Source organism: Aythya ferina, assembly GCF_964211825.1.
Source record: "Aythya ferina genome assembly, chromosome: 9".
Taxonomy (NCBI): Eukaryota; Metazoa; Chordata; class Aves; order Anseriformes; family Anatidae; genus Aythya; species Aythya ferina.
Window position 1 is genome coordinate 13820502 of NC_140305.1, and position 21682 is coordinate 13842183.

The window sequence follows — 21682 nt, forward strand, 5'->3', positions numbered from 1 at the left end:
CAAGGATGGAGCTTGCTGATATCCTGCTACATTCGGAGAAACACAACCTTGGGAACGTTTCATTTAAACAAACAGGGTTGCAAAAGCGTGCCTTCGTGCCATCTGCTTCCTTGCAACGAAACACTGCTGGCAAGGGCTTGAACGTTGCCTGCATGTGTAAAAAGGTGAGAATATAAACTGATCGTGTGAAAAACTGTGCTGTGATGGTGATACTGAGTGCAAATGACATTTTAAAACTGTGACATTGGGTATTGAGGGGCTGACTCGCGGGGCTGAAATCTACAGATTTGAAACAGGCGGAGGGGAGATGCAGGTCAGGCTCTCTGTATGTGAGGTGCCTTACTCCGTTACTCCAAAGGGATCTCTTTCCACCTATAGCAGAACACTTCTGGTTCTTTGGTTCGCTATTTTATTTTATTATTATTATTTTTGGAGTGCTATCACTATTGTGAAAGCAGGTTTGAAAACATCACCAGAGTCATTATCATTAGAAGTTGTTTCTTCCCAGCCTTGCGATGGAGGAATGTGGGATGAAGCGAGTTAACTATTAACACCTGCTCACACTGATGTTTCCACAAGTGATTCGGGAAGGTCCTTGGTGAGCTGGGAGATGCTGGTTGCAGGTGCACTTTCCCAGCTCAGAGATCTGAGCTGACATGTTTGGCTTCTCTGTTCCTTAAGCTGCTTTTCTGCTCCTGCTGTCTCCTCTGGCAGGGTGCTTAGGCACGGTGCTCGATGGAGCCCTGACTCAAAGTGGAAAAGGTAAAATGTGTCTTCCAAAAATGAAAAACCCCAAAGCCTTCCTTGTAGAAGCTCCTTGTTAGAGCTCTCCTGTGAGTAGTTGAACCCAAACCATCCTGTGTTCGCATTGTGCCCCTCCGTCTGCTGCTCTGGCAGACTGGGGAAGGCAGCCCAAAGCCAAAGAAGCAGGAAAGTCTCCTGCAGGAGGTGGGAAAGTTAACAGAGCTTCAGCCTTATCTAATCTGGCGATAGGTATTTATTAACCCATTGCCATCGTGTCGATACTCTGCTCAAAGTACATTGAGGAGTGAGGTAAGGACAATGAGTACAATTTAGGTTACATTAGGTACAGAAAGGTTAAATTAGGTACAGGTGTTTGTAACGAAAAGATAGTTTGAGCCCTTCCTGTGAAATACCTGCTTTGTGTAGAGAATCCTTTATGATCTTTCCATTTCCTCAGTATTTTAAAATACTCCCCTGCAGTAGGCTTCCTCACAGCTGCATGCCAGCCTTTTTTGGTACTTCATGTGGGAAGGTAGAGGTAAAACAAGTATAGCATCTTCTCTGAGGTTGATCCTCCTCGATTGTTCAGGGCACATTAGGGAGATATTATGGGGAAGTAGCTTTGCCTATGCAGTCTGTGTCTTTTTTAGCAAGCTGCTACATTTATGAAAAGCTCTGGATTGTTGGCTCTGTCGGATTATTTGTCTGACCCCTGCCGAGCATGGGTGTTAGCCTGGTCAGATCTGGATTTCAACTGCTGATGCTTGGCGTGCATTCATGTTTTGACTTTAGGTAAGTGGACAAAAATGCCAAAAGATGTCTGGAGTATCATTGTGCCCCTCAAGGAAACCCTGGGTCCAGTCTTGTTGGTGCTGGCTTGGATGATAGTTTTGACTCCAAAGCATAATTGCTGGAAAAAGACCTGCAATTTTAGTAATCTGGTGTGAACAAAGAGAAGCAAAGCATTGTCTATATTTGAAGTGTCTTAAAATAGTATTATTTTTTTATATAGCTATCTGTAGATAAATACAAAATGATGCTGTGCAGGTTCCTAGGGCGCACAGTGTACATGCATTGAGTGGAGTGGCATCTTAAAGGGAAGAGCTGTGGGATACGTGGTGTTTGCACAGCTGAGTAGAGCCTTGTCAGTGGCAGAGCTGGGGGAAATACAGAGATCCCCAACCTCTTCTGATTTCTTAGCTTGGGTTGTGCTGTTTTGCGGCCTGCGTGAACAAAGCGGGTACTGAGATGTTGCATTATGTACCCTCGCTTCTTGAAGTGGAAAAGTTTATTTTGAGGATGGCTAACGATGGCATGCTGTCCATTGTGGCAGCAGCCCTTGTTTATAACTGTGCACTTTTATCTGGTCTTGGTTTTGTAGTCACCTGTGGAGCACATCACCAGCGAGCTGACCAGGCGGAATCCTTGGTGTACGATCCGTGTTTAATAAAGGCTGTCAGCGTGGTGTTACTCAGCCTTTTAAAAATGTTATGAAGTAGTATGCCTTGTAAATACTGTCCCAGCGTTACTGGTAGCAGCACAATTCTCTGTCATTTCCACAGCTGTGATCCCTCTGCTGTAGGGATCCTGCCACCCCAGGGCAGCTGCTGCCTACGCTGCTGCAGTCGCTGGCGTTTGGCAAGTGTGAACTTTGGTGCCACGTTGTCCTTTGTCCTCCGAAGGCTGTGAGGGGAGAAGAATAGCTGGGACGTAGCTGGGACATGCTAATGTGTCATACAACCACCTAAATTTTAAAGCCTGGGAGGAAGCAGGAGGGAGAAGTCATGATTATCTCATCCTTCCTTACAGCTGCAGGCTGCTGTCCTCACGGATCCAGAGAATTATTTTGTAGAAGTTTGGCTTCCAGTGCCTGCGAGCGGTTGTGGTCGGGAGATCAGCACGCTCAGTCAAGGACCAGGATCTTGAGCAGCAGTGTCCTGATCAGCTCATTCCAATGGTGTTTAACTTCAGTTTGAACCTCAGTGACTTAACCTCAGAATGTTTTTCCCTAGGAAGTCTAGAGCAGCGTTGGCACCCAAGGCATTGGGGATGTGTGCATGGGCTTTTCTGCTCTCCAAGTGATAAAAGTGACAGTGAATTTCTGCTCGACTCCCAGTAATTTTCAGGTGGATCTTCTATGTGCTGTCTGTACATAGCACTTGCCAACAGTTTCTCCAATCCTCGGTTGTTATGCTGGCTTTGAAAGCACGATGTGTCTTATTTCTATGCTCCTTATACTTCAGCACTAGAGTTCTTTTTGAGCTTAGGACCATATTTACCATGCTATATACCGAAGTATACATTTCCCAATCTTGTTCACACAATTCCCTCCCTCTTGGGGATCTTTTCCCACATCAACAAAAGATTGTTTTCCTACTTTCAGGCATCTGGCAAGTCTAGCCACTCTGGAAAAGCATGTTTGTTAGGTAGAGCTGGTTCATTTGGCAGTGAAGTGCTCTAACATTGCGTGAACCTTTAAATGAGCACAGGTTTTAAAGCCAGCCTTAATTAAATGAGCCAGAGGCTCACATTTCTGGATTAAATTGGCTGCAGGTTCAGTTTAAAAAATCAGAAATCTTAAGAAAAAAAGTATGGGGGGAGTCTTATTATTATTATTATTTTTTTTTTAACAAAAACATGCTCATGGGGCTATAGTTATGCCCAGTATGCAGCATAATAATGGACCTTAAACTAACTCAGAAATTTGTGTTTGATTTTGCAGTACCCATATTTGAGTAAATTTGATTTCAGTGCTATATGGAAATACCGTGATACACACTTTTGTTTTTTAACTCAGGAGGTTTGAGTCCTTTCTGTGGGAGTCGTCTTCTCCCAGAGTCACACAGAAAACCATTCTGTTTCCACCTGTGTGTAATTTCATGCTCCCTACTAATTCAGGTTTCCCATAGTTGCAAGTCGATCCTAAGCAGTGCTTAAAACAACCTGTGGGAAGAAAGATGGAGAGAAAATTGTGTGTTTAACTTGTGCCAGGGGTAGTTAAACATATCGATGTCAGAAGAAGCAACTATTTTAGCCATGGAGGAGATGTGTAACAGCTGTGGCCATGCAAGCTCCTTGATGTTCAGCCCTGTCTTAGGACAGATTGCCTAGACAATGGGTGAGAGGACGAGCTGGAACCTTTCAAATGCCTTTTGCTATGTATCTGTGGGCACTTGAACTTTGGAAGTGGGCTCAGAGTAGTCTTATTGGCAGGAATCTAATAGTAATTCTTTTAGTTACCTTGGATGAGTTGATAGTGGCTAGAAAACTGGAAGCAGCTTATAAATCTTGCTTGTGTGCTGCGTTGGTTCCTGCAGCTCTTGACTTAATTCTGGGACAAATCAGGATGGCTTTGATAAATGACAGGTAGAAACTGCTATGGTACGGAGTGGCAGGAAGATCCTGTACAGGATGGTCCAATCCACTGACATTTGTATGTCTGGTGCTCTGCAAGTTGTTAAATGCACTCTAAACTGTTTTTTTACTGTTGTCTTAGTAAAATAAGCTGTAGTTGGGACCTGCCGGTATATGAAAGCCAGCGAAACAAATACATGTATTTAAAATACAATTTTCTTCACCAACTGTTAAAAATGAAATAATCTTCTATTAAAGCTTACAGTTACTGTTAAATTGTTAACTGTTCAGAAAACTAAATTGAAATAGTATTTGGTTGAGCACGTGAATTTTGTGAAGTGATACAGGGTCCCAGTAAAGACAGGGACCATTTCCATATCAGCTATTTGTTCCAATCAAAGTTGAAGAAACTTAACTGTCCCCTCCTTCAGTACTTTTTATCTTCACTTTTCCAGCTTGTGGATTAAAAACGAATTACAGAGCCTTAAGTTCCTCTTCTTTTAGCCATGAAAATCTTGATGTCAGTGAATGATATTTCTTGCCATCTTGTATTATTTCCTTCTTTCTAATAAATGCGGTTTAAATGCACAGCCTGTATTCATAAATGCAGTTTTTGTTTATACATGGCATTAATGATATCGTAATTAATAAGGAGTTTTGAAATGTTTTTGATATATCAAACTACATTTGGACAGAGATCTAACAGACTTCAAAAGGAATGTAGATAAACAGAGCTATAAAATCACTGAATTGTTTGTGTATTTCTGGTTAAGAAAGGAAATAACAAGTTTAGTGTAACTGCTACGTATAATTGCTGATTGTCGTTTTTCAATTTGCTAAAACATGAGAAATATTTTTTTTCATTATGAAGATCACTAAAAGTGCACCAGAAAAAAAAAAACAAAACAAAACAACAACAACAAAAAATAAACCACCTCCATCTATGTGAAGGGATCTTAATATAATTGAGTTTACTTTTCATGTTCAAGGCTCTCTGGCTGCTAGTGATGCACTCTGTCCTGGCCATTTGTCAGCGGTGATCTAAAATATAAACTTCTTCCTTTCATGCATATACTGTTTACTGGAAGATTTGGTCTCCAAACAGTTGCAGATTTCTCTAACACAGAATCCAAGGTCAGCTGGTATTTGCTGAAGCTGGAAACCAGTGGTTCCTGCTGTTCTGGCTCGCACAAAAGTTTCCATTCTATACCTCCGTTTTATAACTCTCAGTTTTTTCCAAACTCTTGGCTTTTGGACTGAATTTTTTTTCCAGCCTAACTGCTGCCAAAACTGAATTTTCATTTTTGGAAAGCTTGAGCAAGGGCGGTTTGTCCATTTTGGAAAATGAGAGGAGTGCTCTTTATAAAAATACTGTGTTCTGGTTTGTTATGTTGTTGTTAAGTTAAAATACATAGAAGTAGAAAGTTAAGATATTCTCAAAGACATATTTAGGAGTTTGCTGAGGAAGAATTGGTTTCGATAATATTGAAATATGGTCCACCGAAAATCATATGCTTTGTGTTCCTAGTTTGTTTTTCTGTCTTGCGAAGCTAAAATGGCCCAACAAAGGGAGGATCTGCTAGGTGGACAGTAAGGTATTGTATTTAAGAAAATAGAAAGTAACACTTGGGATTACAAAATGACAGTAACTGTTGCTCCAACTCCTCATTTTTATTTACTTACAGTCTTCTGTCCTAAAAATTGCTAACATTGAATGTATTGACTGACTGCATAAAAGTAGAGACCTTGTTCTGTAAAGAAACTGCAGTTTAAAATGTTTGTTTCTATTTGTTTCTGATACTGCCTTTATGTAAAAGTTACATTACTTTTATACTGTTACAAAAACTTTTTTTTTTTTTTAAAGAAGTGTCCTGTGATGCTCCCAAAGATAGAAGCAGCCAAAGCTGATTGTGGCAGAGGCAGATGTCAGATTGCTGAACAAAAGGCTGCCTCGTTTCTCAGTGTAAAAAATTCATCCACACTACGTATGTCAGCAAAGCTTAGTTGATATAACGTGGACTCTCAGCAACGTGATCTGTGTTACACCATGGGAAGTTTGGTTTGCCCATACTGAAGGTCTTTCATTACATCATAGTATGCAGTGCTGAAACAGAAGTGAGATCACTCTGGTTCGTGTCAATTTTTATGGAATCCCCCCATATGCTTGCAGGAGTTGTAGGAGGGCCTGAGCATATATGGTGATGAATTTCTATTTGCATAAAAACTTCCAAACGTCATGTTTGCCAGGCACTCATGTTGAATTTTCCTGTTCTTTCCATAGCTCTCCTGAATTTGAATTGAGTTGTCCCTCTATTTCTAATACCAGAAAATGCACAAAAGTGCAAGACTGGCTGTGGTGGCTGTTATTTCATAACCAGCTAACGTCTGGTCAGCTGTTGGTGGAGTAATTCCTTATATCCCTTTTTTTCTCTGCTCAGTTCACCTGCTAAATCTTTATATTTCCATGAGAAAGAAGAACTATTCATTAGTCATACATTACATACAGTAATAATTTCAATTTCAGAATGTGACAGCACTTTAAGGGGTGGGGGAGTGGTAATCACATCACAAAACCTCATGAAAACTGCAAAGCTTTAATTGTTGTACATGTAGTCCGAACGCATTATTCACCCTAAATACAGGCATGGGATTGCCACGTAGGTGTTCTCTTAGTGCAATGACACTGTAACGTGCCCGTCCTGATACCATACTTCCATGGTTTTAAGAAGTTTTCAGCCTTGAGATGACTACACAAGTTGATTTGAAGCAAAATAAATAAATAAATAAAATCAGAGCTGGGTCACTGGGGGAAGCTTTTGTTAGCTGCCTATTTAATTTTTTACACTTTGTGTGTGTGTGTGTGTAATAATATAGTAATTCAGTAATACCATTAGTCATCATCTTGGCAGCATGTAAAGAGTAATTGAGAACTTTGGAATGGAAAGTATGCTGTGTTGTGAAGTTATATTGAAACTGGGACCTTTCTGCATTCATGCAGCTTCTTGACCTGACGTCAAAGTTACAGTAATTATATAATTAGAAGATTTGCTTTCTGCTGCTTTCATGCAGATAAAACAATGACATGGAGCTATCCACTGCAGAACTGAACATACATTTCTGTAAACTTCAAAATGTTAAGAAACTTTTCAGAAAGAATGGTTATAATATGGCATATCGAAATAAATATAACAACAAAAAAAGAGGAACTAAATATCTGTTAGGAGAATTTTCCCACTGGATTTGAGACAGAATAAAATGTTGTGTTCAGTCTCAAGCTTTTGTAACTGATTTTATTATATATATATATATATAATATATATATAAAAAAATATATTTATATATATATATAAACGTGGTGTTGTTAACATTGGTCTATATTTTGAAGAAAGCACTATGAAATTAAATTCAGTTTAGAGTGAGTTTTTTAAGCTGTTGCTCTAAATGACACATAAATTTATAGTTGAAAGCCTGACTAAATTAATTTTACACTTTTAACATCTGGATGGTACCTTTGTAATTTAATCAGTTGCAACAGTGTCCTCTTACCCTGTTATTCTGTTACCAAATCTCATTAATTTTCCATTCCCCAAAATTTCTCCTCCTTCTGTGGTGGATGATTCCGAATAGCCCAATTTTCAGAATAAAAAGATAAAGCAGTGTTTTATCACCTGGCTATAGCAGGCATTGCGTGGGAGCAGCAGAAGGTTATCAGCCATGAGGTTTTGTTTTGTTTTCTGAAATGGCAGAATGTTTATGCTAACATTACATTGTTTTGTTTCTAAATTTCAGGAGAAGGTCTCATTCAGAGGCGGTGAGGCAGGGCAAGAGTGGGTTTCCTTCGTTCTGTGCGTGGTTTACATGGCTCCCAAGGCCTGGAGGCCGGTGTTGAGGCTGTCTGTCTGAGCCTGCTGGGCACCATGAGGCCAGGAGCTGGAAGCAGCAGCATACTCCTGTCTAAAAACTCAAATGCAGCACAGGAAAGGCACTATTTGGTCTTCTCAGGGAAGAAAGCTCTTTGGGTAAACTCAAGGCAGATTGCTTACAGAAACTGGGTAAAAATGTTTCTGTAACCAGAAAAAGAGGACAGCACTTCTCACCGTGTTGGATCATGTCTGCTTACCTGCAGGTTCATTTGGGGGTTTCAGCATCAGAGGCTAGATCCAATGGGATACCAAGCAACTTCTGGAATGAATGGTATTTGTGCCATGTGAATTCACCTGACTTGTGTTTCATACTCTTGGTGGCCTTCATGGGTAAACATAACTCATGAAAGCACGGATGAGAGAGATGAGCTAATTTCATATCGTTTTCTGACCTTTTATTTCTGTACTCTTCTCCTTTGTTAAGGCACTAGATGCAGTCAGCTGTTCGCGTCAGGTAGACTACCAGTGCTGCTTCAGACTTCCAGTACTGCAGTTATCATACTTTCTCACTGGAGTTTTTTTTTTTTAAGTGATACAGAGGTATTTTGAAGTGATAGAGCCAGATTGCATGGTTCTAAAAACCACTGCCAGTCAATCTGTCTTCTAAGCAGCAATTTCTCTTCAATTTTTGTGAATTTTAGTAATGCAGAGTGATTTTCCCAACTTTTGCTTTATTTTTTTTTAACCCTCTTATTTTAAGCAAAAGGATTTGTTCTTTTCATTTGTTCATTTAAATGACTTACTATATTACTAATTATTTTAATACCTACCCTCTTTAAAAAAAAAAAATCTACTGTTCCGAACTTAAAGAGTCAGTTACGGAACTGTTTGTACCTGTTTTACTGGGAAAACTGTAGTGTCTTCTGGAGCTCTGACTTTTCCAAATAAACGAGATCTGAGTGGCATGAATGCCTCAGGTGTGTTTAGCCACAACATCAGTGTCATTGGAAACAAGCCAGAGCGGGGGAGGAAATGATTTTGTGAGGGGGTGGCAGGTTTCCTTCGGTGGTTTGTGATGGCCTGTGGCGCAGAGCATGGCCCAGCACAGCAGTCGGGTGCTGTCTCAAGCAGAGCTGTGCGCCCTCGCTCTGGGTGTACTGTGAAAACTCCCTCTTTCCACCTTTGTACCACAGCTGCTTTCTGTCAGCATTGGTTTCATGGCGTTGCATGCAGCTTGCCTAGAGCATGGGCGAAGGGTCAGTGGGGAGGGCTCCATCGCAAGCAGCTCGACAGAGGCAATGTGGCATGGTGCAGTGCTACAGCTGAGGGAGGCAGTCCTGCTCCAGACTTTTCTGTGGGGATAAAAGGTCAAAGCCCCTGCGTCAGCCAGTTTTGGCTGAGGGAGAGCCACAGTTGTCGGCTACACAGACGGATTGTTGCTGGTTCCTTGAAGGACGTACATAGCTTGTGGCTGATCTTGTCCGCTCACATAGATAAGGTCGGGTAGAGATGGCCTCCAGAGGCCTCCAGCATTGCTGGCTGCCATTCTGTGGAACGTGTCTGTATGTACACTCTGTCTAGGGGGTGTTTGCTCATTACAGTAGCAAAGGTGGTCAATGCTAATGCGAAAAATCTTTCCTATAGTTTTTAAAGATGCCATATCCTATTTCTAATTTGCTATAAATTGCTTTGTCTTAATCCCATTGTATTTTTTTTTCAGTCCAAATATTATGGCCAGGCTTTACTGACAGAAGTTTACAAGCATCTGAATTTGAATGAATCGGACTACTTTGGAATTGAGTTCCAGAACATCCAGTCATATTGGGTATGTAATGTTTCCTGAAAAATTCATTACAATAAAAAGTTTGAGTGGATGCAGTTGCTTAAGTGTCAAAAGTGCTGGAGTCTCCTGTAAGATACTCTTTGATTTAGTGTAAATCTACTTCACTCATCAGAACAATGTCAACTAATAAAGTAGAGGGGGAGAATCAGATTCTGTATCTTGTTAAATTTCAAACACATATAATGCAATTATGTAGCTGCTGATGTTTCTACTTTCAGAAACATAAATATAATCCTCCTTTCCTCTAAAAATTAGTAACTCAAAGTGTAGTCTGCATAGCCCTTACAAAACCATATTAAAAGTGTAGTTTTGGCGGTGGTGACATTCATATTCAGTTAATTCAGACTTCAGTTATTTTCCCTGAAGAGTCATTATGCACCTCTCTGCAATAGATATAAGCCCCAGCAGCTGTATAGGCCTGCATTCACTTTTAATCATGGTCTAGATAAATAATAAGATTCTGTAAGCATCCTAATTGCTTATCCTTGCAAAGAGGGCAACTTAGCTTCTAAACTGAAAAGTGTTCTTAAAATGGGACCTGTGTTCTCTTTCTTTATTATGCTTTCTAGTTTTAGGTCTTACATGCAGAAAGTATGACTGAGATCATAGGGAATGCTAACAGCACTAATGCATGCTGCTTTTGAGCCAAGGGACTACAGCAAAGCTTTAGTTTATTTTTCTTTTGCAAAGCTTCCAAAGCGTTTCTGGTAATAAGGTTCTTAAAATCCTTAGCTCTTGCAAGAGAAGTGACTGATAAGGACCTAACCTAGGCCATTGCTCTGTTACGGCTCTTTTAATGTCTTTTTGTTTGGAGGGGGGTTAAAAAAAAAATAAAATAAATGAAATACTTCAGTACCCAGAATACGTCATAATAGATTTATGGTTACTAGAGTGAAAACAGTTTTTCTTTAAAAATCTGTTTGTTTAAGAGAGAACAAAATTGTGGGAAATGAATAAAGAGTAAAAATACTTAAGTATCATTCTATAGAACAGGGATGGACAGAACATGGAAAGGAAAAAACTCCAGCCTTGTCGCATCGCCCAGATCTTCTGTAATTCTGTATTTGAGCTTTTCTCTACTGTCGTGTTTTGGCATGGTTTCTGTGCACCACCTCAGCATTGGTGATGTGCTTTTGCTGAAGTGACTCTTCGTTCTCTGTCCAAATGAGCTTTAAGCATGGATCAGTGATTTTTGTACTGATACATGATAAACGTAAATTCAAATGGAAAGTATTTTTTTTTTAAGGCAAAGGAATTGCTGTGTTGCTACAGTGAGGAAAAAATGCATATATATTAAGTACTGCTTAAATTGAATTTACTTTTGATGTTTTCTATTGTATTCAAATGAATGCCAGTTTGTAATTTTTTTCTTTAATTTCAGATTTGGCTGGAGCCTATGAAACCTGTTATTAAACAAGTACGGAGTAAGTAGTTTTAAAAAAGGAAGTTTTTCTTAATTTGCATCTACTTTATGTGGGCTGCTTTCATAATTACTACTTGATTTACTGGTTATTCTTCCCTGAAAATTGTATTTGGTAGGGGTGATAATGGTTCCTGTTTGGGCATGCAAACCTGATGTTTTTAATATGTAGTATGTGGTGGGTGGAATGGAAAATTACTGAGCATATGATTCTTTCTCTGTGATAAATATCTAAATAGATTGGATCAGCTGGTGTTAAGTTAGTGAAACATAACATTTGGTGTTTGTGAGCTTTTCTAAGTTGTGTTGTCTTAAAACGGAGAAAAGCAAAAAGGAATATTCTGGATTTTCAAATCCATTGTGATCGAGGAGGTAACATCTACAGTCGTGATCCTGTCTGAGAGATGATTGACTTTGACAAGAACTGCAAAAGCTGCAATTGCCTTCTCCATTGTTCTGCCTTGCCAGGCAAAATTCAGAGCTTGTTAATATTCAGTGAATTTCAACATGGTGGGTATTCCCCTTCTTATTGTCAGAAATTCTCTGAAGTCTCCTCAGGAACAGCTTTGTTGAGAGAGCAGAGGTAGTGATCTCTAACCACGTGCATGGAGAATGCCACAGTGTGGCTGAGGCTGGAGGCACCTCTGGATCTATCTCGTTCAACCCCTGCTCAATGTTCATCCCCTCAGGGTCTATGGACATACGAATTTCCAATTTGCTCAAGTATTCCATGACCTGATCCCCTTCCACCAGGGTACGCCTGCCTTGCTCCAGCCTTTCCCCCCGTCTCTGGGACTGGGATTCTTGAAGACCAGCCAGTCTTGCTGCTAAAGACTGAGGCAAAGCAGGCATTCAGCACCTTGGCCTTCTCATTGTCCTGTTTAGCCACGTCTCCTGTTTCATTCAGCAAAGGGCCAACATTTTCTCTGATCTTCACTTTGTCACTAATGTAGAAGTCCTTGCTGCCGTTGACATCCCTGACCACTTCAAATCTCCATTTCCCATTTAAAAAATATAATGTTGCTGTGTCATCTTTTTATATACTCCATGCAGTTAGGCTTTTTTGGGGGGTTTGTTTTTCCGTAGCTGCCTACTGGAAGTAGTTATATCTTAGTCAAGAGATCTGGTGGAACATAGATCTGTGATACTGCTTGGTTACTCCTGGATTCTGCTTTCTATTTATAAATAGGAGAAACTCAACCTTAGACAATAGGCCAGTGGCCACAATTTCACTCATAATATGTATATTGTCCTAAAATGGTCTGAGACCACGGGGATATGCTAGAAATTATGGCTGCTTGGCTGTTTGGTGACCTGCCACCCAGATTATGTTGCCAGTGATCTTGAAAGTGGTCTTTAAAAAAAAACTCTGTCGTCTTAAGCAGTGGAGTCTGTCACATGCTCACGTTTTGAACCCAATTTTATATTTCTATAGTTTTGGTAGCTCAGGAGAGAGCCCTTCTTCACTGCTAGTTGAATCCCTCCTGGCTTTCTGCTGTTTTAAAAATTGAAATATGACTGTAGAGCACCTTGAAAATGTTTACAATTATAAGGTTAATTCCAAAAATAGTGATTTAGGCTATTCCTTCATTGAATCCATTAGCAGACATATGATGGCATTAGGAGTATCTTCGTAACGAAGAGTTTAGGCATTACTGTTAAATAAAAAGCCTTCACAGTTTTGTTAAGATTCTTGTTTGGTTGTTTTTTGTTTGGTTGGTTTGGTTTTAAGTTTAATAATTTTGGGATTAGCTTTATAACTTTCTTTTTTAGCACAGCAGTATAAGAACGCTAGATGTTATCCGGGGCTTTTAAGTTAATACAGTTCAAACATGTTAGGTTACAGAGCTGATGGAGATCGCTGTGTAATTGTATGCACGTAGTTCTGAATCTCATGATTACTTTCAGCAGGAACGTACTCAGTTCTATTACAGAACCGTTGCAGTACATTGCGTGAAGTGCTCCGGTTTATGGTCTCATGGGGGCAGTTAGGTGTGCCTCTGGGGGTTTGTATATCACAGAGACATCTCCACGGTGCCCGTTTGTAATGCTGCAGGTACTCTGCTGCAGGTCAGACAATGACCAATTTGATAATAGAAAAGGATTTCCATGTTTTGATCCAAATTTAAATCACTATGTATGCATAATTTGCCCGGGATGGACTATTTACAGGGAAGGGGGTTTCGAATTTGTGACGCTGGGTTGCAGCAAGAATTCAGTTCACATGTCCATGCCAAGAGGGAAAGAATGGTTTTGCATGCGGCTTTTCATTGCGGCGGTGTGTGGCTTCCAGGTGTGCTCAGCATCAGCTCAGTGTTGCTCCAGGGGAAATAACTTGGCAGTTTTCCACAACTCTAGTGTCTAAATGTAATATTTTTGAAAGGTTTCCTCCAGATGTTTGGGAATATTAAGGGGGTTCTTGAAGCAATGAATCATTCCTCTGAGCAGCGGGGGGGGTAAAGGCTGTGAGTTGGAACCTTTTCTTGGCAGCCCCGTGTGCCGGTGCCTCCCCATCCCTCCTCCCCAGGGGCTTTCTGGCACGGCTGGTGCTCACAAGTACACATCAGAAATGCCTCAAGTGCAGCCTAGATGGAAATGTCTTTCTGAGTTTTCCTTTGCGTTGAGTGTGGATGCAAACGCCTGCTTTCCTAATGGGCACACAGTATGGAGATGGCATTTGGGCACCATCTCTGAGGAGCTGCTGGTTTATAGAGTGTGGTCACTGTACCTCCAGGGTAATTTTTCCCTATTTTTTTGTTTGTTTGTTTGCTTTTAGATTTGGCTTCTTACAGTACATTCTGCATCTTGGTAAAGACTGGTCCGGTGTTTCCTTGCACTACACTAAAAGTCTTTTCCTAGTTTCATTTCCAGCCTCTGTTTCTAGATACCATGCTCTAATTAGGGCTCAGTGGTTCAGTTTTTTCATTCACCAAACCTCTGGTAACTCAGGCCGAGCTGGCTGTGGTAGTCTGAAAGTTAGTTCTCCAAGGAAGGAAGCAAAATTCATTGTCCCTCTGCTAACAAATGAGAGGATGGATGTGTTAAAATCCTATGGAGAATCGTACACCTCCCTTCTTGGTGGCAACTGAGAACGCGAGAGCAGAAGAAAACAGATTTCTCTCAAGTCATCGGGGGAAGAAGGCAGGAGGCCTGTAGAGTTCCCTAAGAATTTCCTGGTCTTCGAATTTCTTGGGATTTGTTTCCTTGCAGTCCCACTGGTACTGCTTTGTGGCACAGATCTGTGTGTGAATGAGAAATGGGCTCGCCGTTCCCTGGAGCAGCTGGCCCAGGGCTGAAGCCCAGCAGCAGGGCCTGGGCCACGTCCCACAGTCCCTGGTGGGTTGGTGCAGGCAGTCTGTTCACAGATGTCCTACTGTTGGGACTGACTGCAAAACACTAAACCCTTTCTGCTTTAAAAGCAGACAAACGAGCAGAACAGCAGCGTCTGCAGAGGGCCCAGTGAACGGCTGGGGTACTGTCTAACAATCCTCCAAAAATACTGGCATGAGGCTGAGGCTGTTCACGGGGGCTGGTTGCAGTGGGGTTTTCTTGCTGCAAAGCACTTTGTGGAGCTGCTCTCCAGGGGAGCAGCTTGCCTTGCCTTGGGCTTGCTGATCCCATCCTAATGTTTCCTCCTGGGTCAGCCCAGGGTTCAGGTTATGGTGTCTTATTCTGAGTCAAGAATAGCTGCTGCAGCTGAGAAAGGCAATTCCAGTTATCTCAGATTCTGTTTAGATTTAAACCTAAATTATTTTTTCCGTGTTGCCTAGCTTGATGAGTTCGATGGCAAAAAAGGGCTGAAGTGGGCTTTAAGGGGCATGCTGGCAGTGGGCTGCAAATGCCTGTTGGTCCCTGCGGGGAGCCTGCTGGGTCCAGCTGCCCTCTTGGGTTCCCCTCCTGGGCAGCGGGGAGCTGTGCAACGCAGCTGCTCCGTCCTCCCATTCTGGGAATGTCCTGCAGGATCATCAGTGATGCTTTTGAAAGTGGTCAAGTAGCTGTTCTGTAGTCCTCATGTTGTACAAAATAATTTTACTTTGCATCTATAATACTTCCAGGGCATTGAACATAGTTTTAAAAGGAGCCTTTTTGCTGTACCTGTATTGATATGGATTATCTACACCCCATAGGACCACCATAGCCAGCTGAAAAGGCAAGCTGAAAGCTGGCTAGACTTTGTGTTGTATTTCTGTGGATGTTGGAAAGCATAATATACATGCGCTTACAAAGTTAAATGTATTTCAAAGTTCAATATATTTTTTTTGTGAAATGTCTAACTTTTCTTATAGGACCAAAGACTACAATGCTTCGTCTAGCTGTAAAGTTTTTCCCCCCAGACCCGGGTCAGTTGCAAGAGGAATATACGAGGTAAAGTATTTTCTGAAGAATTGGGTTTGCATTATCTACTGGAATAAAAGTAAGGTAAGAATAGGAGGTCACTGCATCTGTTTCCAAGCAAAACAGATCAGGTGTCAAAAGAGACAAGGTACAGGGGAAAAACATATGTATAAACAGGACCTATATAAAATAATCAGTACATGTTTTATTAAATGATTTATCATTTAAACTGCAGAAGTCCACGTTTTAAGTATTCTGCAACTAGCAAAGATGCTTTACTATTCAGACTTATCACTGGTGCTTATAATGGGTTACTTTTGCCAGATGCTAACTTTGGGTGAACCTTTGGTAAATTAAGCAGACCCAACTACTCACTAGCACCAGTGAATGTGGTTTGAAATCTGTGCTTGTTAAACGGACTTTGTTTTTTTAATGTTTAGAGAGCGTCTTTAATGTGTTTTCCAGATTTACTATGTTTGTTTGAAATTCTTTTTATAGATTCATAAAGGTTCCTTATTGTCATCCTTCAGATATACTTAAGACCAAAGAAGGATGATAACTCCTGTGATGCACATGCCTCTTGTAATGATTGATGTTACCTAAGTGTTTCATTTACTCCCAGTTTTCTTATCTTAATTACTGTTACTTGTAGGAATTCCCTTAAGAATATATCTTTTTGGAGCAGGAACTGTGTTTTTCTCTACTTATGTAGCATTTATTGTGGAATTCTGGTCTGAGCATAGAGCAACAAGGTATTTCATAAAGCCATTAAGGATACAGACACTTTATGGTAGCTGTATTGAAGAAGCCAATATTGCACAGTCAGATACGCAGAATGCAGAGTGTATGGTATAGGATAGTCTGTAGTACCTTCTTACACTACTTTAAAAAAAAAAAAAAAAGAAGCTTTCAAAATGTATACATTTTATTATATTTTTGCCTTGAGAATCTAATGCATAATTGTTTTAAAATCAGTTTTGATTAAAAAAAAATCTTTTGCTCTGTTTAAGAGATTTTAAATATTTGTAAAGTCTTTAAAATTATTTTTAATAGTTGAGTAGTTCGTTAAAGAATATTGATCAGTCTATTAGCTTAGGTTTATAATAATAAGATATTGCCTATTTACTGCTGTCTATTTATGCACTTTCTTCCAAGTAAAAAAGAAAAGCACAAAAGACTGGCCAACATTATATTCATTTAAAAAATGTTTAGATTCTAAGTTAGTCCTTATCACTGCACTTTTGATCCTGCCATGTTCTTCTTCTTTCCCTGCAGTTTTTGAAATAAACCTCTTTAACCAGTGTTTTGGAAAATACTTTAGTAAATTATCATAGTGCATAAGAAAAGTCAGTGTAATTTCTTACTGTCTTTATAGACTGCTGACATTATTGTCCTGGAAAATGCAATCACTGAGTAAATGAATTGTGAGCAAAAAATATTTTTCCTAACAAGGCACTAGGATCAGTAATGTTGTCTCAGCTCCCTTCTAATAGGTAAAATCACTTTAAGTCTTCCTTAAGTTTCTTTCCAGCTAAAATTTACAGCTGCTGTTACGTAAAAACTCAAGCTGGTTAAAGAGTGTGGTTTTCCTTCTGCTTCCTTGTTCCACTTACACTGATAAATTGCATCGCGCAGCTGGATTAGTCATGGGTTTAGTTTTATTTGGATGTCCTTCATAGCAAGGCTTCCGTTTTATGTTGTTTTTTGGAGAGCAGGAGAATTAGGAGATACTCTTTTTTTCTTTCTTTTTAAATACTGTTCAATTGTTTTAAAATTCTTTCACATGTCAAGGTTGTACTTCTTACTCTCTCTTTTCAGGTATCTGTTCGCATTGCAAATCAAGAGGGACTTGGCAGAAGAACGACTAACCTGCAGTGACAATACAGCAGCTCTTCTCATCTCTCATCTTTTGCAATGTTAGTATTGCCACTGTGGTGGCATCAGCTGATGAGCATCATCATGATGAGCTATTGCTAAGTTGAATTTAATAGCATACAGAAGTTTTTGCCTGCACTCTGATAACTAGAAGGGTTTTTGTCTTGCAGTGTTTCTGTTCCATACATGCAGTAAACCTGCTTGTTTTGAACAGTGGGATTACAGTCAGGGCTAGCTAGTTCCTGGTGTGGGGAGCAGCTGCTATTTATGTACAAGATAACTTTGGCTTCGAGGAGATTGTACAAAACCAAAACCTCTGCATGTTGTCTTGCTCTGGCTCTGCAAATGGGGTCACTGTTAGACAGCTGTTCTTGTCTCCCTCAGTGCTTCCTGAAGTTAGTTTCTAAATTTTCCAGTGGCTGGAAGGTGATGAACATACAGAGATTGGGCTGATGTTTCAGAAATAAAACTAGAAATGTGAGAGAACAAGTTCAACACTAGAGTTGTCAGCAGCTTTTTTCTTTGGAGGGAGTGGAAGTGGAAATTGGAAGCAATTGATTTGGGAGCTCTCCATGTTTCTGCTTACTCAGTCTGTAAGCAGCTAAAGAGCTAAAAATGTGTCCTTTAATTCAAGCAGGTTGAAAGACTGATTGGTTTCGAGACCAAATGAGTTCAGCTTAGCCTGCACTCTCAAGCAGCAGCCAAACCTGCAATATGAGCTGCAGAAATGGGGTTTTGTGCCTCCTTGCTTACTTGACACAAAAGCTTTTAAATTATACCTTTTCATACGTGCACTATGAAGTAGTTACTAGTTCTCTACTCCTAATTAGTTTATTAAAGCATAACTATAATAATATTAGTTAGTTATCTTTTGGAAGACCAAAACTGTATTATGTATGTGGTTAGCGAGTGGCACAATTAAAATTTGCTAATGATTTGTCAAAACTTTGCAAAAGTTTTAGGAACAATTCCAGGGCAGCATGTTGCTGTGGAGCAGATCTCAGTGTCCAGCCTGGCTTATCTTGGTCTTACCTTACTAGAAAAGTAGAAACAAGAAGGAAAATGATTATTTTTAACATAAAATTATTTTATAGAAGTACCTTTCGTTTTTGTTGTTGTTTTGTATGCTGGGTTGATTTTAAACAGGATATTGCCATGTTCTGTTAAAGAACAGCTGTGTTGGATGAGATTTTTAGTTCATGTAGTCCACTCTCCTTTCTCTGACAGTAGTTAATAGCAGATGCTCTGGGGAAGACATGAGAAACAGAACAAGCATCTGGTGATACTTCCATTACTGCATCCATCCAACATTCTTTGCATGTGACCTTTCAAAGTCAGATTGACTCCCTATCTCTGTTTCCCTTACCGAACTTTGCTTTGTTGTATTTCTCAAATTAGTTTTTGAATTTGCTTATATTTTTGGCGCCCTCCCATGAAAACGAGCTTCACAGCTTAATTTTTCAGGTTGCACAGGAAAACTTTTTTCTTTTTTCTTTTTTTTTTATTTTTATTTTTTAACTTTTCCAGCAATTATGAATTTACCAAATGAAATCAAAATGCAAAATTTTATGAAATTTATTCATATATATATGTATATATATATATTTTTTTTTTTCATTCAAATTGTAGTTTTATATACATCTGCTGTAAGTCCTGTGTGCCTAATGCTATTCTTTTCCAAGCAAATGACTTCTGGTCTCTTTCATGTTTTATTAGATGGAAGCTGTTCCATACTTTTAAATCTTTTTTTCTTTTCTGCAAATCTCTTCCTAAATCTACCAGGTCATTTCTGAAAAGTGTGGATATGTGAAGAGGAGGCCAAAAATCCAGATGTAGGCACTGTCTTGCATCTTTTATACATCAGTTACATCAGTTTATAGAGAGTCACAAGACTGCTTTCCTTCTTGCTGTGTATTTAATTTTGGACCGTTCCTAAAATTTAATTTAATTTAATAAATACTACCAAGTAGGATTATCCATAACTATTGTTATGTATATTAAAAAAAAAAAAAATACGCAGGTGTGGTGTGAGGCATTTGCAAAGAAGGCATGTTTAGACAACTGAGTTTTTCTGAGAGTCCTTGACTTTAAACAAGTCTGTTTTGCAAGCAATGTTCAAGTGCTGCTGTAACCTCCAGAAAGTCTGGTTGGGGTAGATGTGTCCATTTTGTAAAGTGAAGCTGATACAAAGTGTAATACACAAACTGGAAATGCTGAAAGGAAAATATAGTCCAGCTCTTGGGGGTCTCTCCCAGGTCCTTATGAAGTATTTTCTGTCCTTGTTCCTTTTCCATTGCTTCTTTGTATTTTAACATTGTTTTATTTTCTGTAATAGCTGAAATAGGGGATTTCGATGAATCAGAGGATCGGGAACACCTAAAAACAAACCAGTATTTGCCAAACCAGGAAAGAATCCAAGGGAAGATCTTGGAGTTCCACAGGAAGCATGTGTAAGTGAGGGGCACCAGGGACATGGAGCTGGGGAGCTGGCACACTGGCTTGCTGGAGGAAGAGTACTCTGTGTCATAGGATGGCATTAAAATGCATGTGTTGAACACCAGTTATCTAATTAGAAAGGATGGATGTCGCAATAGTTACTATTGGTTCTTTTTAAATTAGCAGCTTTAACATGTTTTAGTCTGTTTTATGTTTGAATATAGCGATGAAGCTATTTAAACTGGGAGAACAAGACAGTTTGTCTGAGGGCAATCTACAGGCTTGTGTGTGCTGACTTTCCCATACACATGTGGCTTAAATTAAAGGCTTATGGCAAGAGGAAAGCCACAATGAGAGTGTTGTTTAAACTTCTACACTTTTCCAAATCCACTGGACATTTGGTAGAATAGTGGGCATTTATAAGAGGACGGGTGATAGCGAAAGTGAATGTTTTTTGTTACACAAATTAAATGTGTATTAATTGTAGTATGGCTATGAGAGCGGGAAAGAGAGGAGAAGAGGCCGTAGTTGTTTGGCAAAAGCTTTTCTCAAGTAATATTACAGTGTACTTTTAATAAAACAGCAAAGAAACCTATCACGAGCTTGTGATAATGGTTTGTAATTCTTCAGAACTTCAGGTTTGCAAAGGTTAAGTTTAACTTGTCAAGTATGTGTGTCTTGCTTTTGTCTAAATAATTAGAAATAGATTACATTGTACTCTTTAAAGCATGAAGAAAACGGAGAAGGATAGAGGAGGTAGGGGACAAATAACTTTTGTCAGAATTTATGCAATACCTGATATAGCAGTCAAAGTATTTTTGAAATAATTAAAGTGTATTAGGGACAAAGGAGTTATTCATCACAAATATAAAATTAATTTGAAGACAGCCAGGAACTGCAAAAATGAATGCTTCATTATTAGAAATGTCCACTTCTCCCACATCGCGTGTGTACAATACAGGTAGGTCATATGTCTTCAGTCTTGTTTAGCTGGTCTTAAAATGTGAAGGTATACTTAGTCAAATATTTTGAGAAGTAAAATGATTTGGAGTATAAGGGAGACATGGTGCTGATGAAAGAAAAGTCCACCAGTGAAGAGGTTCCGTTGCAACCAAAATCAGTGTTTGCACTTCATGACCTAGATTTGCTACAACTATGTTCTTCTTAATCTTTTTAAGCATGCAGTGCTAACATTCATAAGAAATTTCAGGCTATTACCTGTCGTGACTGGTCTTCTAATCTCACTCATGCAGTTCTCAGAGTTGACAGGGTAAATACTGAGATGTTTAATAAAATGGTGATAGAAGCTTCATTTCACCTGATAGGTCTGTCTTTTCTGTAATTTTTGAGATCTTGTGTATTAGGATTTAGCAATTTGAAGTGCTTTTATAAGGTATAAATAACAACACATGCGATTTAATGCTCATGGTTATGCATCATAATCCAAATACATTATTAGAAACCTGAATTTTCCTTTCACTCTGCTTAGGTACACTTGGGGATTGTTGCTGACAGGCTTTCTTTTAAGACAGAACAAGGCAGTTTTTCAGGGCAGAGCCTGTATTTAAGGTTAAGATACATTGCATAATATTAAAAAAGCAGTTCCTGACAATTTTAATAATTAATTGCAGTTGTAGATTTCTGATTATCAATACATATGGAATTTCAGCTTTGTTGAATCTTGATGAAATAAGATATTTGTTAGTTGTTTTCTGCTTTTGAACCTTTGAGGTGTGGGTGGGAATTATTAAGGAACCAACTAAGTGTAATTCTAAAGTAATTTGAAGTACTTTTTGAAGGAAATTAAAATGT

At 39.4% G+C, this 21682-nt stretch overlaps 1 protein-coding gene across 6 annotated transcripts in view; it reads left to right on the forward strand.

Moving 5' to 3' along the window:
• Positions 1–21682, forward strand: part of FARP2 (FERM, ARH/RhoGEF and pleckstrin domain protein 2) — a 74847-nt gene that overhangs the window by 12167 nt on the left and 40998 nt on the right. For all 6 annotated transcript variants that reach the window (XR_014695995.1, XR_014695996.1, XM_084529743.1 and 3 more), the window contains exons 3-7: positions 9682–9786; positions 11186–11228; positions 15511–15589; positions 17378–17475; positions 19770–19884. Coding sequence is in view for 4 of the 6 variants with exons in the window: in XM_084529743.1 (XP_084385869.1) it covers positions 9682–9786; positions 11186–11228; positions 15511–15589; positions 17378–17475; positions 19770–19884 (440 nt within the window). In the remaining 2 variants the exon portion in view is untranslated. The remainder of the gene's footprint in view (positions 1–9681; positions 9787–11185; positions 11229–15510; positions 15590–17377; positions 17476–19769; positions 19885–21682) is intronic.